At 41.5% G+C, this 19,217-nt stretch overlaps 1 protein-coding gene across 2 annotated transcripts in view; it reads left to right on the top strand.

Moving 5' to 3' along the window:
• LOC122553379 (exportin-1-like) overlaps window positions 1-19,217 on the top strand; it is an 83,535-nt gene that overhangs the window by 30,980 nt on the left and 33,338 nt on the right. For both annotated transcript variants that reach the window (XM_043697061.2, XM_043697062.2), the window contains exons 2-13: window positions 339-464; window positions 605-706; window positions 3,631-3,703; window positions 3,800-3,855; window positions 4,199-4,243; window positions 7,030-7,211; window positions 10,451-10,499; window positions 10,703-10,822; window positions 15,964-16,092; window positions 16,496-16,654; window positions 17,259-17,453; window positions 18,520-18,658. In XM_043697061.2, the coding sequence (XP_043552996.1) occupies window positions 345-464; window positions 605-706; window positions 3,631-3,703; window positions 3,800-3,855; window positions 4,199-4,243; window positions 7,030-7,211; window positions 10,451-10,499; window positions 10,703-10,822; window positions 15,964-16,092; window positions 16,496-16,654; window positions 17,259-17,453; window positions 18,520-18,658 (1,369 nt within the window). In that variant the 5' untranslated portion in view covers window positions 339-344. The remainder of the gene's footprint in view (window positions 1-338; window positions 465-604; window positions 707-3,630; window positions 3,704-3,799; window positions 3,856-4,198; window positions 4,244-7,029; window positions 7,212-10,450; window positions 10,500-10,702; window positions 10,823-15,963; window positions 16,093-16,495; window positions 16,655-17,258; window positions 17,454-18,519; window positions 18,659-19,217) is intronic.

Raw genomic sequence — 19,217 nt, 5'->3', positions numbered from 1 at the left:
GAATGTCTTTGGTGGGAAGAGGGTTAAAGGAATATGGTGAACTTGCGTAGTTGTAAATTAGTAATTTCTTTGCCATTTGTTAAAGAATGTTTGTTTACAAATAGTTATTTTCCTGTTGATGACAAAACTTGCTTCTGTCCCAAATAGCAGTCAGTCAAATTGGTGAATTTGGTGTTTATGCATTTGTGATGATTTGTGAAATTGTGGGGAATTTAATATTAATGCATTCAGCCCATTTGATTTGTATCATGCAAAGACGACCAGTTTTGACAACATGCATTGTACACTGTTCCTTATCTGCTTGTCTGACCTTTTTTTTTTGTTTTACTCTTCTGCAGGACCCCATGCCAACAATTATGACCACCGACCACCCTGCACGTCAGCTTCTGGACTTCAATCAGAAGCTAGATATTAATCTACTGGACAATGTTGTAAATTGCTTGTATCATGGTGAGGGCCCACAGGTAAGAATAAACACCTTTTTGGATGGCCCAGAGTGATGCTCTTTGTCTCAATACTTTTTACCATGAACAGTAAACTTGTGCGTTCTTCATTTTAAAGAATAAATATGTCCTGCTAAATTTGGTACTTTTCTGTTTCCCAGCAACGAATGGCACAAGAGATATTAACCCATTTAAAAGAACATCCCGATGCTTGGACCAGGGTGGATACCATTCTAGAGTTTTCTCAGAATATGAATACAAAGGTAATGTTGTCCAAAGTGGCAATCCATTGCAACTAATACAAAGGGGAAGCGAAAGGATAGTACACTACATTCTTAGAACTAAAAATGTGCTAGTTTGACACCTCAAAGATTTTTGGAAATGACACCTTCAGGAGGATGCAAAAATGAATACTGAGATGAGCTGTTAAAAGGCAGTCAAAGATTGAGCTACCTAAAGAGCCAGCCAACTTCTAGCAGATCGCTTAAATAAATCCTTGCATTGTTAACTGTATTTAAATTATGCGCTGGATCGCAATTAACAATCCACTTAGTTTTTAGCTTTAATTTTTGAGTCATAGTTTAATGTCAGAATATAGAAAGGAAAATGCATCCTATCTAGGAGCACTAAGAAGCCTTTCAACCTCCTTGAGCCTGTTCCTTCACTTTAGTTAAACTGTGGCTGATCTCTGTCTTGACCTCCATCTCTCTGAATGGAATTTAGTCTGTTTCAGTTTTGACTCATTCAGGTTATGCCCCGAAAAGCTGAGATAGTGGCAGATGGACACACTCTATTTCAGCTTAACAGAGAGGAAGGGCAGCATGGTGGCAAGGCGATTAGCACTGCTTCCTCACAGTGCCTGGGTTCGATTCCATTCTCTGGGGACTGTTCAAACTCCGCACAGACATCCTCCTTGAGTCTGCGTGGGTATCCTCCAGATGCTCCGGTTCTCTTCTCTTTTCTCTCTCTCTTCTTCCCCCCCCCCCCCTTTCTAAAGATATGCAGGTAAGGTGGATTGACCATGCTAAGTTGCTCTGTAGTGTCCAGGGATGTGCAGGCTAGGTAACTTAGCCATGGGAAACTTTAGGGTTACAGGGATAGGATTGGGTCTGGGTGGGATGCTTTTCAGAGGATTGGTGTGCTCTTGATAGGCCAAAGGACTTGCTTCCACACTAGGGATTCTGTGATTCATGAGATTACTTTGCCTTTGTGTCTTGAGTACTTTGTTACTTGTGATGTGCAAGGTTACCCTTCTTTTTCATTCGCGTCAGCATTGGTGGCCCAGCTGATGTTACCCAACCCTTCTCATTATTTAAAGGCGAGTTTAACTGAGTAGGAAAGTAGTTCTTGGCAGCATCCCTAAATTATGTAGGAGGCGGCTTAAAGGTTATGCCCCTTGGTTCCTGGTTCTATCTACAAAAGCAGAATGTTGCAAATACTGAAAATCTGAAATACACACCAAATACATGCTGAAAATACTTCTCTGGTCAGGCACTGAGGAGAGAAGCAGTGTTAACATTTCAGGTTAATAACTTTCCATCAGAATTGAAGAAAGATGGAAATATAAATATTTATAAGCCTGTGGAAGGGCGAAGAACTGGCACAAAACAAAAGGGAAACCAGTTTTAGGGCAGAGAGCAGGAGGAATACCATATCGAAAGATTTTATGATGCAGGCCAGCCAGCGATGCCCCCATCCCACAAGTGAATAAGAAAATGCTGGCGAGAGTGGCAATGGCTTTGGTTTAGAAACCAAGGTTGTGTCCGAAGGAGACGTAAATTATTTCACAGCAATCATCTGAATGCAGCATGATGGAATTGGAAAAGAAAAGAGAGAGAGCACAGAAATAAATCCAAAAAGATACAATAAAATGGTGTGCGATATTATAATCTCAAATTGATGAACGCGATATGAAATCCTGAAGGCTCTGGAATATTGTTCTTTGAGTGGTCCAGTCAGACTGTTTAATTGTTTTACATGTTACAGTTCAGTCAGCATTGTTTATGCAGTACAGAAGAACTTTGATTATTCAGCATTCAATTATCTAAATATCGCATTATCCAGCAAGATCATAAAGTCCTGATGTTTGGATGAACTATATTATCCGGAATTCAATTAACCGAATGAAATACACCCATGTCCTTTGGATAATAGAGGTTCCTCTGTAAATACCACCTTCCTGTCTTGGACTTGGGTGAGAAAGTAATATTTGAGATCTACTATTATGATATATTGTGACTGGCAGAGTGGGCTGAATGGCCTACTCCAGTTGCTATGTTGATACAATGAAAGAGTGACCTGAACAATGATTTGATCCCCTTCCCTTCCTCTTCACATGTACTTCTTTTGCTAATCAAAAGTGTTACTTTCAAGAATTATTGGTCACCCCCATATTCTTTCACTAGTCAGAATCTTGGAGGAATTCCCTCCCTAATGAAATTGAGTGTCAACCCTCAGAAGTGGACTGCAGCAGTTCAAGAAGGCAGCTCACCACCACCTCAAGGACAAAATATGCTGGCTGGCCAACCAGCAATGCCCACATCCTACAAATGAATTTTTAAAATAAAAAGCACTGCTGAATAAGAAATGGTCTGCTTTGAAACAGAGGAAGAAAATTACATTAAATCTGTTTGCAATTTCCTGTATATTTAACAACTTAAAATGCCTGTCTGTATGGATGTCTAATGCTTGGATTTCTCTTTGAAAGTTGTAACATTTGAAAGAGAAGAAATGCCATTCCTTTGGTTATTGATAACTATAGACTTTTAGCTTGCATGTTTAAAAGTGTTTGGTAACTGAAGAATTATTCACCTCTCACTCTGCATAGTGTGGTTTTGATCAACTTCTGAGCTATCCTAGATCTACTTTGTTACCTCTCTCACGGGACTGACTCTGATGGATAAGCAGAAATTGCTGGAGAAACTCAGCAGGTCCAGCAGCATCTGTAAAGAGAGAGAAACTGTTAAGTCTGATGTGACCTCTTCAGAGTCCTGCCAGACCTGCTGAGTTGTCCTGGGCTAATTTCAGGTTTCCATCAAAGTCTTGTAAATTGTCTATGCCAGAAATGGTGACTTAGGAAGATATTTTCTTTTGTGAGGTGGGTTGAACATCAAAAGTGATACTGTTGGTTTTGCATTCCTTTTATTGTTTGAAACAGCACTGAGGGTTTTTAATCTCTTTTTCTCAGTATTATGCCTTACAGATACTGGAAAATGTGATCAAAACCCGTTGGAAAATACTTCCAAGAAATCAATGTGAAGGTGAGTCTGCCACTTTCCTACTATCTCTGGCCTGTGCTTTTTTTTCATTCCAGACACCTCGTTCAATATTTCCCCTTTTCTCTTCTCCCATTGCAGGAATAAAAAAGTATGTTGTTGGCTTAATCATTAAAACATCTTCAGAGACTTTGGAGGTAATGTATTGTGTACTTCATATATTATTTCCATGTTGTATTTGGGCATATTCATTCCAATCTTGGAATTTTCTGTTCCCTGGTTTAAGGCTTGACACTTGCATTGTTTTCTATAAAATATGATCACTACAGCAAGCTCTAACTAAGGGTGTATCAGAGTAAAGTTGGATCCCGTGTTTGTATCCATGTATAACAATCTGGGATTGGAATTCTGGCTTGGGGTGGAGACACTTTCATCCACGTACTTGTTACTTGTGTCTTGTTTTTAAATTTAGACTGACCATTTAGGTTAAATAAGTTTTTGTGGGTACTAATTAACACGTGTCTGTTTTTTCTTTTGTAGAAAGATAAAGTTTATCTTGGAAAACTGAATATGATTCTTGTCCAGGTTGGTAAAAGTGTGAGAATGCAAATCTGGCAAAATAATCTGTTTTTGTTCTTTCCCTGAACCATGTGTGAAGTGAATAGAATCTCAGTTGACCCTTGGAATGGAATGAGGTGTTTAAAGCAGTAGGTTCAACCTTCTGATCAGGGCTGGCTGATTTTTCTCCCCTTGTCCCTCCTGGCTGATGTCCATGGGCCTCAGCAGTGTCTGACCTGGCTGCCTCTGAACATGACAGGTGCCTTGTATGGGTACATCCTGACTAACATTCATTTTGCCCTGTGCCTACTTGGGATGGGAGAGGAAGACTGTGACTTTTGATAGCGCATGGTCTCCTGGCTACTATCTTCCCATGAACTGTTCACCAACCTCTTTGTGCCTCCCTATCCTGAGTCCCATTATGAACCACCACATTGAGCTCAAAGTATAAAAATCTGCGAATGTGCTCTGTAATTTGTCATTTGTCGAAGAGTGTGGTACTGGAAAAGCGCAACCAGTCAGGCAGTATCTGAGGAGCAGGAGAGATGACGTTTTAGGCATAAGCCCTTCATCAGGAATTAATTTGTCATTGTCCTGTCTAACATGACAAGGAACCATAGCGAGGAAATCCCAGATTTGATATTGGTTTTATGCACGCTTTGATCACGATAAAAGTATAATTTACCTTGAGATATTTTAATCAACCTGTTCAGAGATGTTATGATGCACCTCTAGAGCAGGTGGGACGTGAACCTGAGCCTTCTGGCTCAGAATAGGGATACTACCACTGCATCACAAGTGCTCTTTCAACTTCTCTGGACTGACTAGGGGTAAGTCGCCAGCAGCTGTATAAACTCCCTTACTGCTACGAATGCCCACCCTTACTGCTACGAATGCTCAGCTAAAACACCCTGTCGCAACGTGGGATGGTTACATGGGCACCATACTGTAGGGACATCCCTGTCTGGTGACCATGCCCCAACATGGTCTTTGCGAGTTCCAGGAGTACATATGAAAGGGGCAGAAAAGAGTAAATTTACAAGGAAGGATTTTAAACCCTTAAAGAAATGAGTTGCAATATGTGCAGGTGTACCCAAGTTTTTATTTGTGTTCCATGTAAATTGGTTTAGGAACAGATTTAGAGTCCTAAAGCTGTCCAGCATGGAAACAGACCCCACGGTCCAATCCATCCGTGCTGGCCAGATATCCTAACCTAATGTAGTCCCATTTGCCAGCATTTGGCCCATATCCGTCCAAACCCTTCCTGTTCATATACTCATCCAGATGCCTTTTAGATTTTCGAACTGTACCAGCCTCCACCACTTCCTTTGGCAGCTCATTCCATGCATGCACGATCTTCTGTGTGAAAAAGTTGTCCCTTAGGTCCCTTTTAAATCGTTCCCCTCTCACCCTAAACCTATTCCCTCTAGTTCTGAACTCCCCCACCCCAGGGAAAAGACCTTGTCTGTTTACCCTATCCATGCCCCTCATGATTTTATAAACCTCTATAAGGTCACCCCTCAATCTCTGATGTCCAGGTAAAAAGACCCACCCCTTTTTTTAGCCTCTCCCTACAGCTCAAACTCTCCAACCCTGACAACATCCTTGTAAATTTTTTCTGAACCTTTCAAGTTTCACAACATCCATCCTGTAGAAGGGAGACCAGAATTACACGCAGTATTCCAATAGTGGCCTAAGCAATCTCCTGTACAGCCACATCATGACCTGTTTCTTGACTTCTCTTTCTGGTTGCTGTGTATTACCACCTGCTTCCCGTGTGCAGATCTGAATGGAGTAGGTTCAGACTGGGCTGCAATATCACTGTGGTTTGTGCTTGCTTGCACACATTGAAGAGCCACTGGGATGAGATGCTGAGGCCAGTGGCTACTGCTTGTGGGATGACATTATAGTGAGGCCTTGGCACCTAGGTAGATCAGGTAGATTAGTGGAAGCAAACATCGACTTGGTTTGTCATTTTAGACTGCCATGCACATCAAGTGATACATAACCTTGCTCACAATGGGATCAGTCTTTGATTCACTTCTGTATAGATCTTTCACAAGAATTATATCTTGACAATATGACATTGTCTGCTTTTGCTTTTGCATAACTTTCGGAAACTGCATCTGTAATGGCATAAATTCCTTGTTTACAACACTATTGGAAGTGAGGCCTAGTTGGAGAGAATAAGAAGAAGGTTGTTTCTTCTACTGACCCTAGCTCAACTGCCTTTCTATGGATACTGCAATTTTAGTCAACTTCCTGAAGTGAATATCCATAAAAAATCATCTTCAGGTTCTCGCCTGAAAATTACTGAATGTCGAATCATATATATCTTTAACTGTTCACACATGACTGAAGATTTTCTTTCACCAGTTTAATTCTCACCAGCCAACGTCTATTGATATCTGATGTTCTTTGGAGAAAAAAAATACTTTTGATCTAAGCTAGTTAGTTATGGCTGGTTGCAATGATGAATAGCTACATGTAACATAAAGGTAGTTCTTCTATGACATGTTGTGTTCTTGTGCAGCTCTGCATTATAGAAAAATGGTGCTTTAGAAATAGTGCTTCAAGTGTTGGTGATGTAATCGTGCTACGGCCAACACACGTTTTAAACGTCTGCACTTTAGAAAGTGTCCCCCATTCGTCAGTTGCATTACAGTGAATTTGTTAATGAAACACTCATTCGAGCAGAATCACCTGTACTCCCTGATGTTCTCTGGGTGTCAGTGGAAGTTGTATTGGTAGGTGAGGAATGGGGAACTTGGTCTGGGATTTTTATTCTAACCTAATACTTTTTTGAATTGCAGATCCTTAAACATGAATGGCCCAAAAACTGGCCCACATTCATTAATGATATAGTCGGAGCCAGCAAAACCAGTGAATCTCTATGTCAGAACAACATGGTTATTTTAAAACTGCTCAGTGAAGAAGTGTTTGATTTCTCTAGTGGGCAGATGACGCAGGTGAAAGCCAAGCATTTAAAAGACAGGTGGGTGAACAGAGCTAAATGTTCTCAAAATCTGTCCCTCCCTTATCTTGGACTGGATAGTCTGGAGAATCATAGTCCTGCCACTGCACTGTCTCCTTTCCTCAAGCAGTCAGCCTTGATCTGTTGCAAGCTTGCAGAGTCACCTCATGTAAGAATCCGTTTATCTGTGGCTGGAAGTACAATTTGGGCTAGAGATCTGGCTTAGGCAGCACTAAAAAATATACGAGGTAAAAACAATGACTGCAGATGCTGGAAACCAGATTCTGGATCAGTGGTGCTGGAAGAGCACAGCAATTCAGGCAGCATCCGAAGACAGGCAAAATCGACATTTCGGGCAAAAGCCCTTCATCAGGAATAAAGGCAGAGAGCCTGAAGCGTGGAGAGATAAGCTAGAGGAGGGTGGGGGTGGGGAGAGAGTGGCATAGAGTACAATAGGTCAGTGGGGAAGGAGATGAAGGTGATAGGTCAGGGAGGAGAGGGTGGAGTGGATAGGTGGAAAAGGAGCTGGGCAGGTCGGACAAGTCCGGACAGGTCAGGGGATCGAGTTGCTGGAGGTTAGAAGCTAGGATGAGGTGGGGGAAGGGGAAATGAGGAAACTGTTGAAATCCACATTGATGCCCTGGGGTTGAAGTGTTCCGAGGCGAAAGATGAGGTGTTCTTCCTCCAGGCGTCTGGTGGTGAGTGAGCGGCGGTGGAGGAGGCCCAGCACCTCCATATCCTCGGCAGAGTGGGAGGGGGAGTTGAAATGTTGAGCCACTGGGCGATTTGGTTGATTGGTGCGGGTGTCTCGGAGATGTTCCCTAAAGCGCTCTGCTAGGAGGCGCCCAGTCTCCCCAATGTAGAGGAGACCTCATCGGGAACAACGGATACAATAGATGATATTAGTGGATGTGCAGGTAAAACTTTGGATGTGGAAAGCTCATTTGGGGCCTTGGATAGAGGTGAGGGAGGAGGTGTGGGCGCAGGTTTTACAGTTCCTGCGGTGGCAGGGGAAAGTGCCAGGATGGGAGGGTGGGTCGTAGGGGGGCGTGGACCTGACCAGGTAGTCACGGAGGGAACGGTCTTTGCGGAAGGCAGAGAGGGGTGGGGAGGGAAATATATCCCTGGTGGTGGGGTCTGTTTGGAGGTGGCGGAAATGTCGGCGGATGATTTGGTTTATGCGAAGGTTGGTAGGGTGGAAAGTGAGCACCAGGGGTGTTCTGTCCTTGTTGCGGTTGGAGGGGTTGGGTCTGAGGGCAGAGGTGCGGAATGTGGATGAGATGCGTTGGAGGGCATCTTTAACCACGTGGGAAGGGAAATTGCGGTCTCTAAAGAAGGAGGCCATCTGGTGTGTTCTATGGTGGAACCGCTCCTCCTGGGAGCAGATACGGCGGAGGCGGAGGAATTGGGAATACGGGATGGCATTTTTGCAAGAGGTAGGGTGGGAAGAGGTGTAATCCAGGTAGCTGTGGGAGTCGGTGGGTTTGTAGAAGATGTCAGTGTCAAGTCGGTCGTCACTGATGGAGATGGAGAGGTCCAGGAAGGGGAGGGAGGTGTCCGAGATGGTCCAGGTAAATTTAAGGTCAGGGTGGAATGTGTTGGTGAAGTTGATGAATTGCTCAACCTCCTCGCGGGAGCACGAGGTGGCGCCAATGCAGTCATCAATGTAGCGGAGGAAGAGGTGGGGAGTGGTGCCGGTGTAATTACAGAAGATCAACTGCTCTACGTAGCCAACAAAGAGACAGGCATAGCTGGGGCCCATACATCTACAACAGGATTTGTATCAATGATGGGAATGTTCTGCCTGAAAGAATGGTGAGAGAAGATGTAGTGATAGTTTTGTAAGAAAATTAATTATGTACATAAAGGAAAAATTTGCAAGACTATGGGAAGAGGCAGGGGTGATGGTGGCGTATTGGTACTGGTTGGCTGGGATACTGTTTTGGGGGTGGGTTCAAATCTCATGGTAGCTGGTGGGATTTAAATTTGAAGTTGTTAATTTCTGGAATGGAGAAAATGAGGACTGCAGATTAGATTAGTTTAGATTATTAGATTAGATTACATTACAGTGTGGAAACAGGCCCTTCGGCCCACCAAGTCCACACCGACCCGTCGAAGCGCAACCCACCCATACCCCTACATTTACCCCTTAACACTACGGGCAATTTAGCATGGCCAGTTCACCTGACCTGCACATCTTTGGACTGTGGGAGGAAACCGGAGCACCCGGAGGAAACCCATGCAGACACGGGGAGAATGTGCAAACTCCACACAGTCAGTCGCCTGAGGAGGGAATTGAACCCGGGTCTCTGGCGCTGTGAGGCAACAGTGCTAGCCACTGTGCCACCGTGCCGCCCATCGTGCTGGAGATCAGAGCTGAAAAATGTGTCGCTTGAAAAGTGCAGCAGGTCAGGCAGCATCCAAGGATCAGGAGAATTGACGTTTCGGGCATAAGCCTTCCTGAAGAAGGGCTTATGCCCGAAACATCAATTCTCCTGCTCCTTGGATGCTGCCTGACCTGCTGCACTTTTCCAGCAACACATTTTTCAGCAATTTCTGGAATGGTAAAACTAGTCTCTGTGATGAGCCTGATAACTAACTACCATTGTTGTAAAAACTCGTCTGGTCTAATGCCCTTTGTCTTGTCTGGCTTACATGTGACTCCTGATCCACTGTAATGTGGTTGATTTGTTAACTGTTCAGTTGAAGGTTAATTTGGAATGGGCAACACATGCTGACCTTACCAGTGATGTCCACATCTCCGACAAAACAGAATGGAAGAAAATCAGGATGGATTGAATGGCCTCTACCTCCTGTGCCATATATATTACAAATGGCTATTTTTGATCTAACAGAAAGTGGAGGTGTGGGAGTAGGCTTATGCACATGCTGATATTTGCACAATAGATCAACTAATGAAAAGTCACTAAGTCTAATAAGGGATAAGGTTGAATCTGTACAAGTGTGGATAGTTGCTTTTGGAGATCATTAGACCAATAGTTGGGCTGACTGGGAGGAATGGTATTTTCATTCCCAAATTTCAGAGCATATAGATGTGTGCTGACATCTGTCTGCGTTTGGCCTAATAATGGAGCAAAGTCCGCCTGTCCCGTACTGTCCGAATTAGTAAGCAAAACTCTTCCCCCGACTTGAGCAGTGCAACGCACACTTCTTTTCTTTTGGAGAACTCCTATTGTTTTTGCCCCCTTTACCTGTTTGTTTTTTAAATCTGAAATTGCACTTTTGTTTTCTCCCCACAGTATGTGCAATGAATTCTCGCAGATATTTCAACTCTGTCAGTTTGTGATGGTGAGTAGTTACTAGATTGAGTAGAGCGAGAAGTAACTGTTCATTAGATCTTGGTGCATTTGGAAGCATTAAAGCATCTGAAACCAAAGCATAACTTGTAAAACAAAAAAAAAAATTAGTTTTCATTTCTAGTATCTTGTATAGAGACTTTGTTTATTGCAATCCCATCATATTGTGCCTGATCATGGTTTGTATATTTTCAGGAGAACTCCCAGAATGCCCCTTTAGTGCATGCGACCCTGGAGACATTGCTGCGGTTTCTGAACTGGATTCCTTTAGGTTACATCTTCGAAACAAAGCTCATCTCTAGCTTGGTGTACAAGGTCAGATTTGCCAATTTTTGATGTAATCAAATGTCCTTTTGCTGCAACCAATCTCTTTTACTGGTTCTTTTTGACTCTGATGCCTTTGTGAAATGGGGTGCAATGAAATCGAGGCCACTGGAGAGCCATATGAGGTTTACTTTTCCTTTTTTTTTCTCAGTCACAGCTGTACTATTCTGCTGTAAATTGGTGTTGTGTTTGAGTTGACAGCTGCCCTCACTTCGAAGGCTACGTTTGTTTCGAGTTGAGGGTTTCTGTCATACGTCTTCACACAATTTGCATGTCAATTCTCTAATCCTAGATCATTGGGCACGTGGCATAGGATCCACTGTGTAGGATTTGTTTCCCTCACTTTTCCACTTAGCTCTGCTTCCATATCAAAGATAATTGGAGTCAAAGAGTGTTAACAGCCTGATGGGCAAATTTGTGCCATTTTCATCAATTGGTAGAAAGCTCCTCTTGGTTCATTAAAGCTGGTTAAAGTCAGAGCTGCCACACTTCAAGCATAGCATCAGAGTGTCTTCTGGCATTTTCCTTCTCCTCCCCTAGAATGCTGGCCAGGGCTACTGTTACCTTTAATACCCATTGCCTCTCACATCTAACACTTGTGGGGAGGCTGTGGTGTTGTGGTAATGTCACTGTTTGATTTGTCGTCACGTATACCAAGATACAGTGAATAGTGTTGTTTGGTGTGCCGTACAGGCAGATTGTACCATACAAAGTACACTGGGCTAGAAATTCAGAGTCCCAGCCTAATATCTGGGGAAACCAGCTTGAATGCCATCATGGCAGATGGTGGGATTTGAATTCAATCAAAACTCTGAAAAGAAAAAGCAACCACATGACTACAGCCAATTGTGTAAAAGCCCATCTGGTTCATTAATGTCTTCAGGGAAGGAAATCTGTCATCCTTATCCAGTCTGGTCTGCAGGTGACTCCAGACCCACGGCAATGTGGTTGACTCTTAACTTGACTCTTAATGGACAAGTAGAGATGGGACTAAATGTTGGCCTAGCTAATAGCACCCATGACCTTTTGAATGTACAAAAGAAATTGTTGGTTTAGACTAAGTATTGCTGTAGAGAAGAGAGATTTCTTGTAATGTCCGAGGATATTTTGACTCCTGGTATCAACGGTTCTCTCATTACCAAGTTTTCCGTGGCGTTTTTTTAAAATCAACTATTAACCACCATCAGTAAAGCACCTATGTTTTCCAATTTAATTAATTTACATGCAGAGCTTGTTGAGGGCTATGTAGACCATCAAAGTTGAGGGTGGAGTAGGGAGAGAGGATTAAATCAAAATAGAGTTGGAAGGGGCAGGGTGTTGGGATTAATTCACCAAAAAATTATTAGTACTAAGAACAGGAGAGGCAGACAAATCAGTGGAAGTTTATTTAAATCTTATTTGTAACCCTGAACATGACATGGTGTTCACTTATGTCACACAACAAGGTCCTATTGTTTTTGAGAATGAATTGAGGAAGCACTGAAACAACCATAAACTTTTATCCATGCTGCACTCTCCAGTTTAAAGGACAAATTATTAGAGGTAATAATTTTGTTTTTTGACATATTAGGAATTGATCAGTGGGCAGAAAGTTGCATTTACATAAAATGGCACTTTGTCCCTTCAGCAAGTTTGCTGTAGAATGAGGGACAGGATCAAATAGATTAATGTTTTTTGTTTTGAAAATTTCTTTTCACTAAAAGGTCATGGATGATAGATCAATGGGAATTTAGATTTGAGAATGTAATAACTAAGAGCTAGAATAGGCTGCCTTGCCTGCTACTTGACACGATTGTGACTTCTCTTCTCCCTCGGCTCCACCTTCCACACTATCCCCTTAGTAACTAAAAATGTACTGACCGTTGTCTTCAATGTACTCCATGACAAAGAATTGACTTTTATAACTGATAACGAATTCCAAATTTTCATATTTCTTTTGAGCGAAGAGATTTCTCTTCACTAGTGTTTCTGAACGGCTGTTGCCTTCTTATTTGGAAACTCTGACCCCATTATCTCTCTTTCTCCAGACAGTTCCTTAAGAACTTAATATTCTTCAATTAAATCAGCTCTTGCTCTTGTGAACTGGAGGGAGTATAGGCCTAGTTTATTCACAATCAATTCAAATGACAGTTCCCTCATCCAATGTGGCAAAGCTTTGTCGCTTTCCCTCTAGGGCAATTATTTTCTCCCTTGGATAAGGAGAACACAACTCTACCCAATACTCTACAAGTGTGTAATTACCAGTACCTTGTATAATTATAGTAAGCTACTTTTTACTCTTTACTCTCGATCTGTTTGTAACAAACGAAAGCACAATTTGACTTCCTAATTGCTTACTTTACTTGCATGTTGTTTTGTACGTTGTGTACAGTTGTCTCTTTTTGCAAATGCTTTCCATCTCCAGAGTTGAAAAATATTGTTTGTTTTAATTGTTTTCTGTTAAAATGCACAACTTCACACTTCACATTTGTATTGTATCTGATTGTTCACCTGCAGCCTTTTGTGTGCCTATCACCCTTTTTAGTTTCCCACCTACCTTTTGAATCGTTAAAAAAATTTAAGAGACATTGCTTTTAACAAAAAAAAGCATAAATGAATGTGACCCAAAGGTGGATAGGCAACATGATGATCATTGATCATCATTATAAACCATGACCTGCTAAATATTTGAAGCTTGAAGGTCAATGGCCTCCATGTTCTTTTGAATAGTGTATTTGGATTCTCTCAATGTGGTATGTTGTGTTTTGCTAGGCATGAGCTTGACTATGAAACAGCGAATGTTAACAGCTTGCATTTGTGTGTACGTGTGCATAAATCATTTGAAAGCCAAGGTGAGAGGTTCTCTAATGAAGTTCATGGCATCCTGGGCTTCTCATTAAGGAAATTAAGCACAAAAGCAAGCAAGTTATTCTAAGCATGTGCAAACACCAGTTCAGCATCAACTGGAATATTGTGTCCTTGTATTTTTGGAAGAAGTGGGAATGCACAAGAGAAGATTGAGGAGAATGGTTTCAGGGATGAGGAACTTTGATTATGTGGATAGATTGGAGAATCCTGCATTGCTTTCCTTTAAAGAAGACCTGGTTGGAGAAGAAATTTGATAAAGATGATGCAGATTGTAGACTGGGAGAAATAGTGGAAGGATGCTGAGCCAAGTGGGCATCAATCTTTAAAGTAATTGGCAAAAAAAGCAACGGCGACATAAGGGAAAATATTTCTCAGAGCAAGTGGTTTAGATCCAGGATGTGATGAGGGATGGTGGAGGAAGGGTCAATTGAAGTTTTGAAAAAGGAGGTAGATTGTTACCGAAAAGAAAACATTTGAAGGGCTTTGAGGAGAAGATGGGAGACTGGCACTCAATAAAATGTCCCTTCAGAAGGACAGCCCCGACATGATGGGCAGGTTGATTGACTCTTGTCTTCTATATGGGCAGAAGATGCAACACTTTTTTTAAAAAAAGATTGAATTATATTTCTGCTTCACTTATCTCCAAAACCTATTTTAAGGATTACTGATGAAGGGCTCCTGCCCGAAACGTCAATTTTCCTGCTCCTCTGATGCTGCCTGACCTGCTGTGCTTTTCCAGCACCACTTTAATCTTGACTCTAATCTCTGGCATCTGCAGTCTGCACTTTCGTCCTGTCTTCTATAGCCATTCTGTAATTCTGTACAGGCCGCCTTATGGAAGAAAACCTTCCCATGCCAATTTGCAGCTCAAGGCAGTAAATTTGATTGTCTGTTATTTAGCTGGAGGAAGTTGTGGCTGGAATTTTTAGCTGCTAGGTAATCTGACTGTATGGAGGATGAGCTGAGTGAGGTGATGAAGAGGAGCTGGGTTTTATTAGCGGGTGTGGACTTTAATCCATTCTTCAACCCCGCCCCCCGCCCAAGTATGAATGTTCCCAACTGAACAAGCCTGATATGTTGACCTCCTTTATGTAATCTGTGTGAAGTCTGATAAATTTTCTAATATGATACAATTTGTACATAATCTTTAAAAACAATGTGATGACAATTCAGCACAAGTGCATTCTTCAGTTAAAATAGCTTTTGGAGATAATTGAAGAAGCAGAAATATAATTCAACCTTTTTTTGAAAAGTGTTTCATTTTCTGCCCGTATTTTCGTTTCTGTGATTACGACAGCACGGTGGCTCAATGTTTAGCACTGCTGCCTCACAAGTGCCAGGGGTGCGGGTTTGATTCCAGTCTCAGGTGACTGTCTGTCTGTCTGTCTGTCTGTCTGTCTGTCTGTCTGTGTATCTGTCTGTGTGGAGTTTGCACATTCTCCCCATGTCTGTGTGGGTTTCCTCTGGGTGCTCCGGTTTCCTCCCACAGTCCAGAGATGTGCGGGTTAAGTGTTTTCACAATTCTAAATTGCCCATAGCATTCAGGGATGTGTAGGTTAGGTACAGTAGTCATGGATAAATATAGAGTGATAGGGTAGGGGGGAATGTGTCTGGGTGGATTACTCTTCAGAGGGTCTGTGTGGACTTGTTGTACTGAAGGGCCTGTTTACACACTGTAGAGATTCTATGAGTCAATTGAGATTGTTTCATGAGAAATGCAAGTATAGATTCTTCATGCTATAGTTATCACTTACAGTGATTATAGTTATCGGTAGTCTCCACCAGTGGGAAGCTGATTCAAATTTGTGCAGGGTATTTAGAAAATCTTTGTGTTAATTTGAACTTTAATAAGTTTTGATGTGCACACAATAGCAAGCCGCAAACTGCATTTTCCTGCACCATTGATAAGGTGTTTTTTTTTTTTTAAATAATGCTGCTGTTAATGTTTGTGCATTCACTCAGGAGTAACCAGAGAATTTTTCAACCAACTTGATACTGAGGGACTTGTAAACATTAATGTAACGTTAACAACATTAAAACCTCAGGAGCGATGCTTTCATGTCTTGTTTAGTTTGCTTCTCTAATGTTTACCATACAAAATTTATTATAACTATACAAAGCTCTTGTGTAAATTTTAGAAGATTTGTACAGAGAAATTAGACACATAAAAATGAATGGAAAATTTTGACCAGAAGTGCTTTCATTGTCAAGCTTGCATGTAGATATAAGTCTTCACTATAAGTTGTCTATTTTAACTTAATCTTTTGCATTTTCTTTTTGCTTAGTTTCTGAATGTGCCCATGTTTCGAAATGTCACATTGAAATGTTTGACAGAGATTGCTGGCGTTGGTGTCAGTCAATATGATGAACAGTTCATCTCGTTGTTTACATTAACACTTATTCAGCTCAAACAGGTAGGTTGAAATTGTTGCAGAATTTGTTAGTATTTGTGACTTGTATTCATCGTTGGATTGAATAACCATCAGAATCGTACGGCATTCAATACTTAATTTGCTGAACGTACTATGCACAGGCCAAGCCTCAGCATAGCTGGTGAGACTTTGGTTCCAGAGGACCTGGACTTGAATGATACTGTCAGTCAATGCTTGTTTGTAATTTCTCAGTAATTGCATTTGGCACTATCAGTAGCGAGCTTCATTAATTTTCCTTATTATTCAGTCACCTAGTTCTTCACTATTTCTACTTTAGTGCTCATTTACTTTGGAAACTGAATTGTGTCGTGCAGATTTTATTGTGGATTTGGTTGTATTATGCTCCTATGTGGAGTCAATCTCTCACCTCTCTTTCCTTTTTCAGATGCTACCTGTGAATACTAACATTCGCCTTGCATATGCAAATGGGAAGGATGATGAACAGAATTTCATCCAGAATCTGAGTCTTTTCTTATGTACTTTCTTGAAGGAGCATGGCACCTTAGTAGAAAGGACAATGGAGCTCAGAGAGGCACTCTTGGATGTAAGTATGAACGCTAAATACTTCAAAGGTGGAATGCTGTGATAATGTCTCCATCCTGTCCTCCAGTAACTTCATTGCTGTGTGGCATCTCTGCCTTTTCCCTTCCTTCCAGTAACTCTCAGTGACATTGCAGATTTACAGGTGTGGTTGAGCTCCTGGGACTTTTGGCAGTTGGTTCAGTGACCTTAATGAGAAAGCTGAGATGATTTAATAAAGGAAGATATCGCTGCACAAGCATTTGTAACATAGTAAATGGTTTGGTGTGATGGAGGCTTCCATGATTATTAACTGGTGCATAGTATTGTGCCAACCAGATAGCAATAACATTGGTATAGTGAGCATAGTGGCAGTGAAAATGCTGGAATCTAAAATGAGACCATTACAAAACCATTTCAAGAAATTTCAAAGTAGCTCTCAAACAAACACTTGAATTGTATTCATTGTTGGTTGATCATCAACGCAGCAATGATCTCATTGGGGGAACAGACTCAGTGGGCTAAATGGCTTATTTCCACTCCTATCTCTTGCACTGAAATCTTCATAACTATTAAACCCAAGCAGATGAGTGTTACTAACTTTGTTTTGTCTGTTTTGATTATCCTAGGGCCTACACTATATGATTCTTGTATCAGAAGTGGAAGAGATAGAAATTTTTAAGATCTGTTTGGAATACTGGAATCATCTGGCAGGAGAGCTTTACCGTGAAAATCCCTTTTCTATTAGTGCATCTCCTGCTCTGGGCAATCCTCACAGTGACGTCCCACCTCGGAGACAGATCTACCTACCAGTGCTGTCAAAGGTGTGTATTAACCAGTCTAGATTAGGCTAATTGCTTGTGTTGAATCCTCCCAGCTTGTATACTCCTGTGAAATATAACATTGTGTGCTTGGGTGCTGCTTGACATGGATGTTCTTGGTGTTTCCAAATTATTGGTTAATGGATGCTAATAGTGCGTTAATCTGTCGTTTTAATGTTTAAAAATCCTATGGAATCTTTGCTCTTGATCCTCTGCCCAGTGGGCTTAGCATTTGTTAATATCACATACAACACTTTCAACTTAAATGTTATCACTTCATCTTACCTTTACATTTAGAATAATGGCATTTCTCGGTGTGAATGTGGAAGGTGCTATGGAAGTTTTTTTTCCTCTTTACGGACCTCCATTCTCCATACACTGCATGGATGACCTGTTCCTTGGCTCCTAACCATCACCAAGAAGGTGTACACATGATTGGCTGACCACACATCTGATTTATTAGTTGTTTGTTGTTTTTGATTCACTTCTTACTAATTTGCATGTCCTTCACTCAGTCAGTGATTGCGTTACACAGGGTCGTTCAGATGAAATCAGCCTGCATTACTGACTGCATTCACTAATGACTACTGCCTCTGCTGGATGTTTGATTAATCATCTTTATTCAGCAAGTCCTTACCATGAAGTAACTTTTTTAAATGGTAAAGAATCATTTTTTTACAACCAAGGTGAAATCCAGACTTAGTAAGCCTTTCCTCATCTTTCAGAAGTACCCTCACATCACTGATGCTTTCCCCCATCAATCTACCAGAGCTGTATGACGCCAGGAAAGCAGTCAGTTGACCTGATACCAGCACCATGTTCTAACCAGTCATTCAAAGCTAAAACCCTGATATCAATATCACATTTTTGATGATGCAAATTTTAAGTCGTATTAACTTTAAGCCCATTTTATAAACACACTCTGGGAAATAGGTTGTGGTTTTCCAAATTTATCCAAGGCATGTACCATAGCAGTCACACGTACAAACTTGTTTTGAAATGTCCTCACAATTAATTGTCTCTCGGCTTCTACTTAATAAACAAATAAATTTTTGTTTTCCTTGTTCAGGTGAGGCTTATCATGATTAGTCGAATGGCAAAACCAGAAGAGGTGCTTGTTGTGGAGAATGAGCAGGGAGAAGTTGTTCGGGAATTCATGAAGGACACTGACTCCATCAATCTATACAAAACAATGAGAGAGACACTTGGTAAGCATGAGGTTTTTATAAATTATCTTTAGAGTGGCTGGGTATTAGATGAAATTGTATGTGGGGAAACGTGAATTGATTATATTTTGGAAGGAAGAACATGGAGAAACCAGATAAAATAAAGGTACAACTCTAAAGGGGGTGTACGATCAGACAGACTTGGGTGCATAAGTCAGTAAAGGTGGCAGGACAGGTCGAGAGAGTGATGAATAAAGCATACAATAACCTTGGCTTTATTATAGCAGCATGGAGTATCAGAATAAAGAGGTCACATTGAGCTTGAATGAAATACTGGTTCAGCCACAGCTGGACTATTGCATCCAGATCCGGGTGCCATGTGCTTAAGGATTTGAAAAGAATGCAGAATAGATCCTTAAGAATAGTTCCAGAGATGAGAAGCTTCGGTTATAAAGATGGATTGGTGAAGTTTGGACTGTTTTCCATTGTGGAAAGGAGGTTGAGATTTCACAGGTGTTCAATTTTCTGCATGTGTAAACAGAGAAACTGTTCTCGGTCACAAAGGGAACTCAGACAAGAGGACATGGGTTTGAAGTCACTA

Source organism: Chiloscyllium plagiosum, unplaced genomic scaffold, assembly GCF_037043375.1.
Source record: "Chiloscyllium plagiosum isolate Xiang-an unplaced genomic scaffold, Cpla_swu_hap1 HiC_scaffold_8, whole genome shotgun sequence".
In the NCBI taxonomy this organism is placed as follows: domain Eukaryota; kingdom Metazoa; phylum Chordata; class Chondrichthyes; order Orectolobiformes; family Hemiscylliidae; genus Chiloscyllium; species Chiloscyllium plagiosum.
Note: the sequence above shows the minus strand (reverse complement) of the source record. Positions and strands in the feature narration are given on the sequence as shown.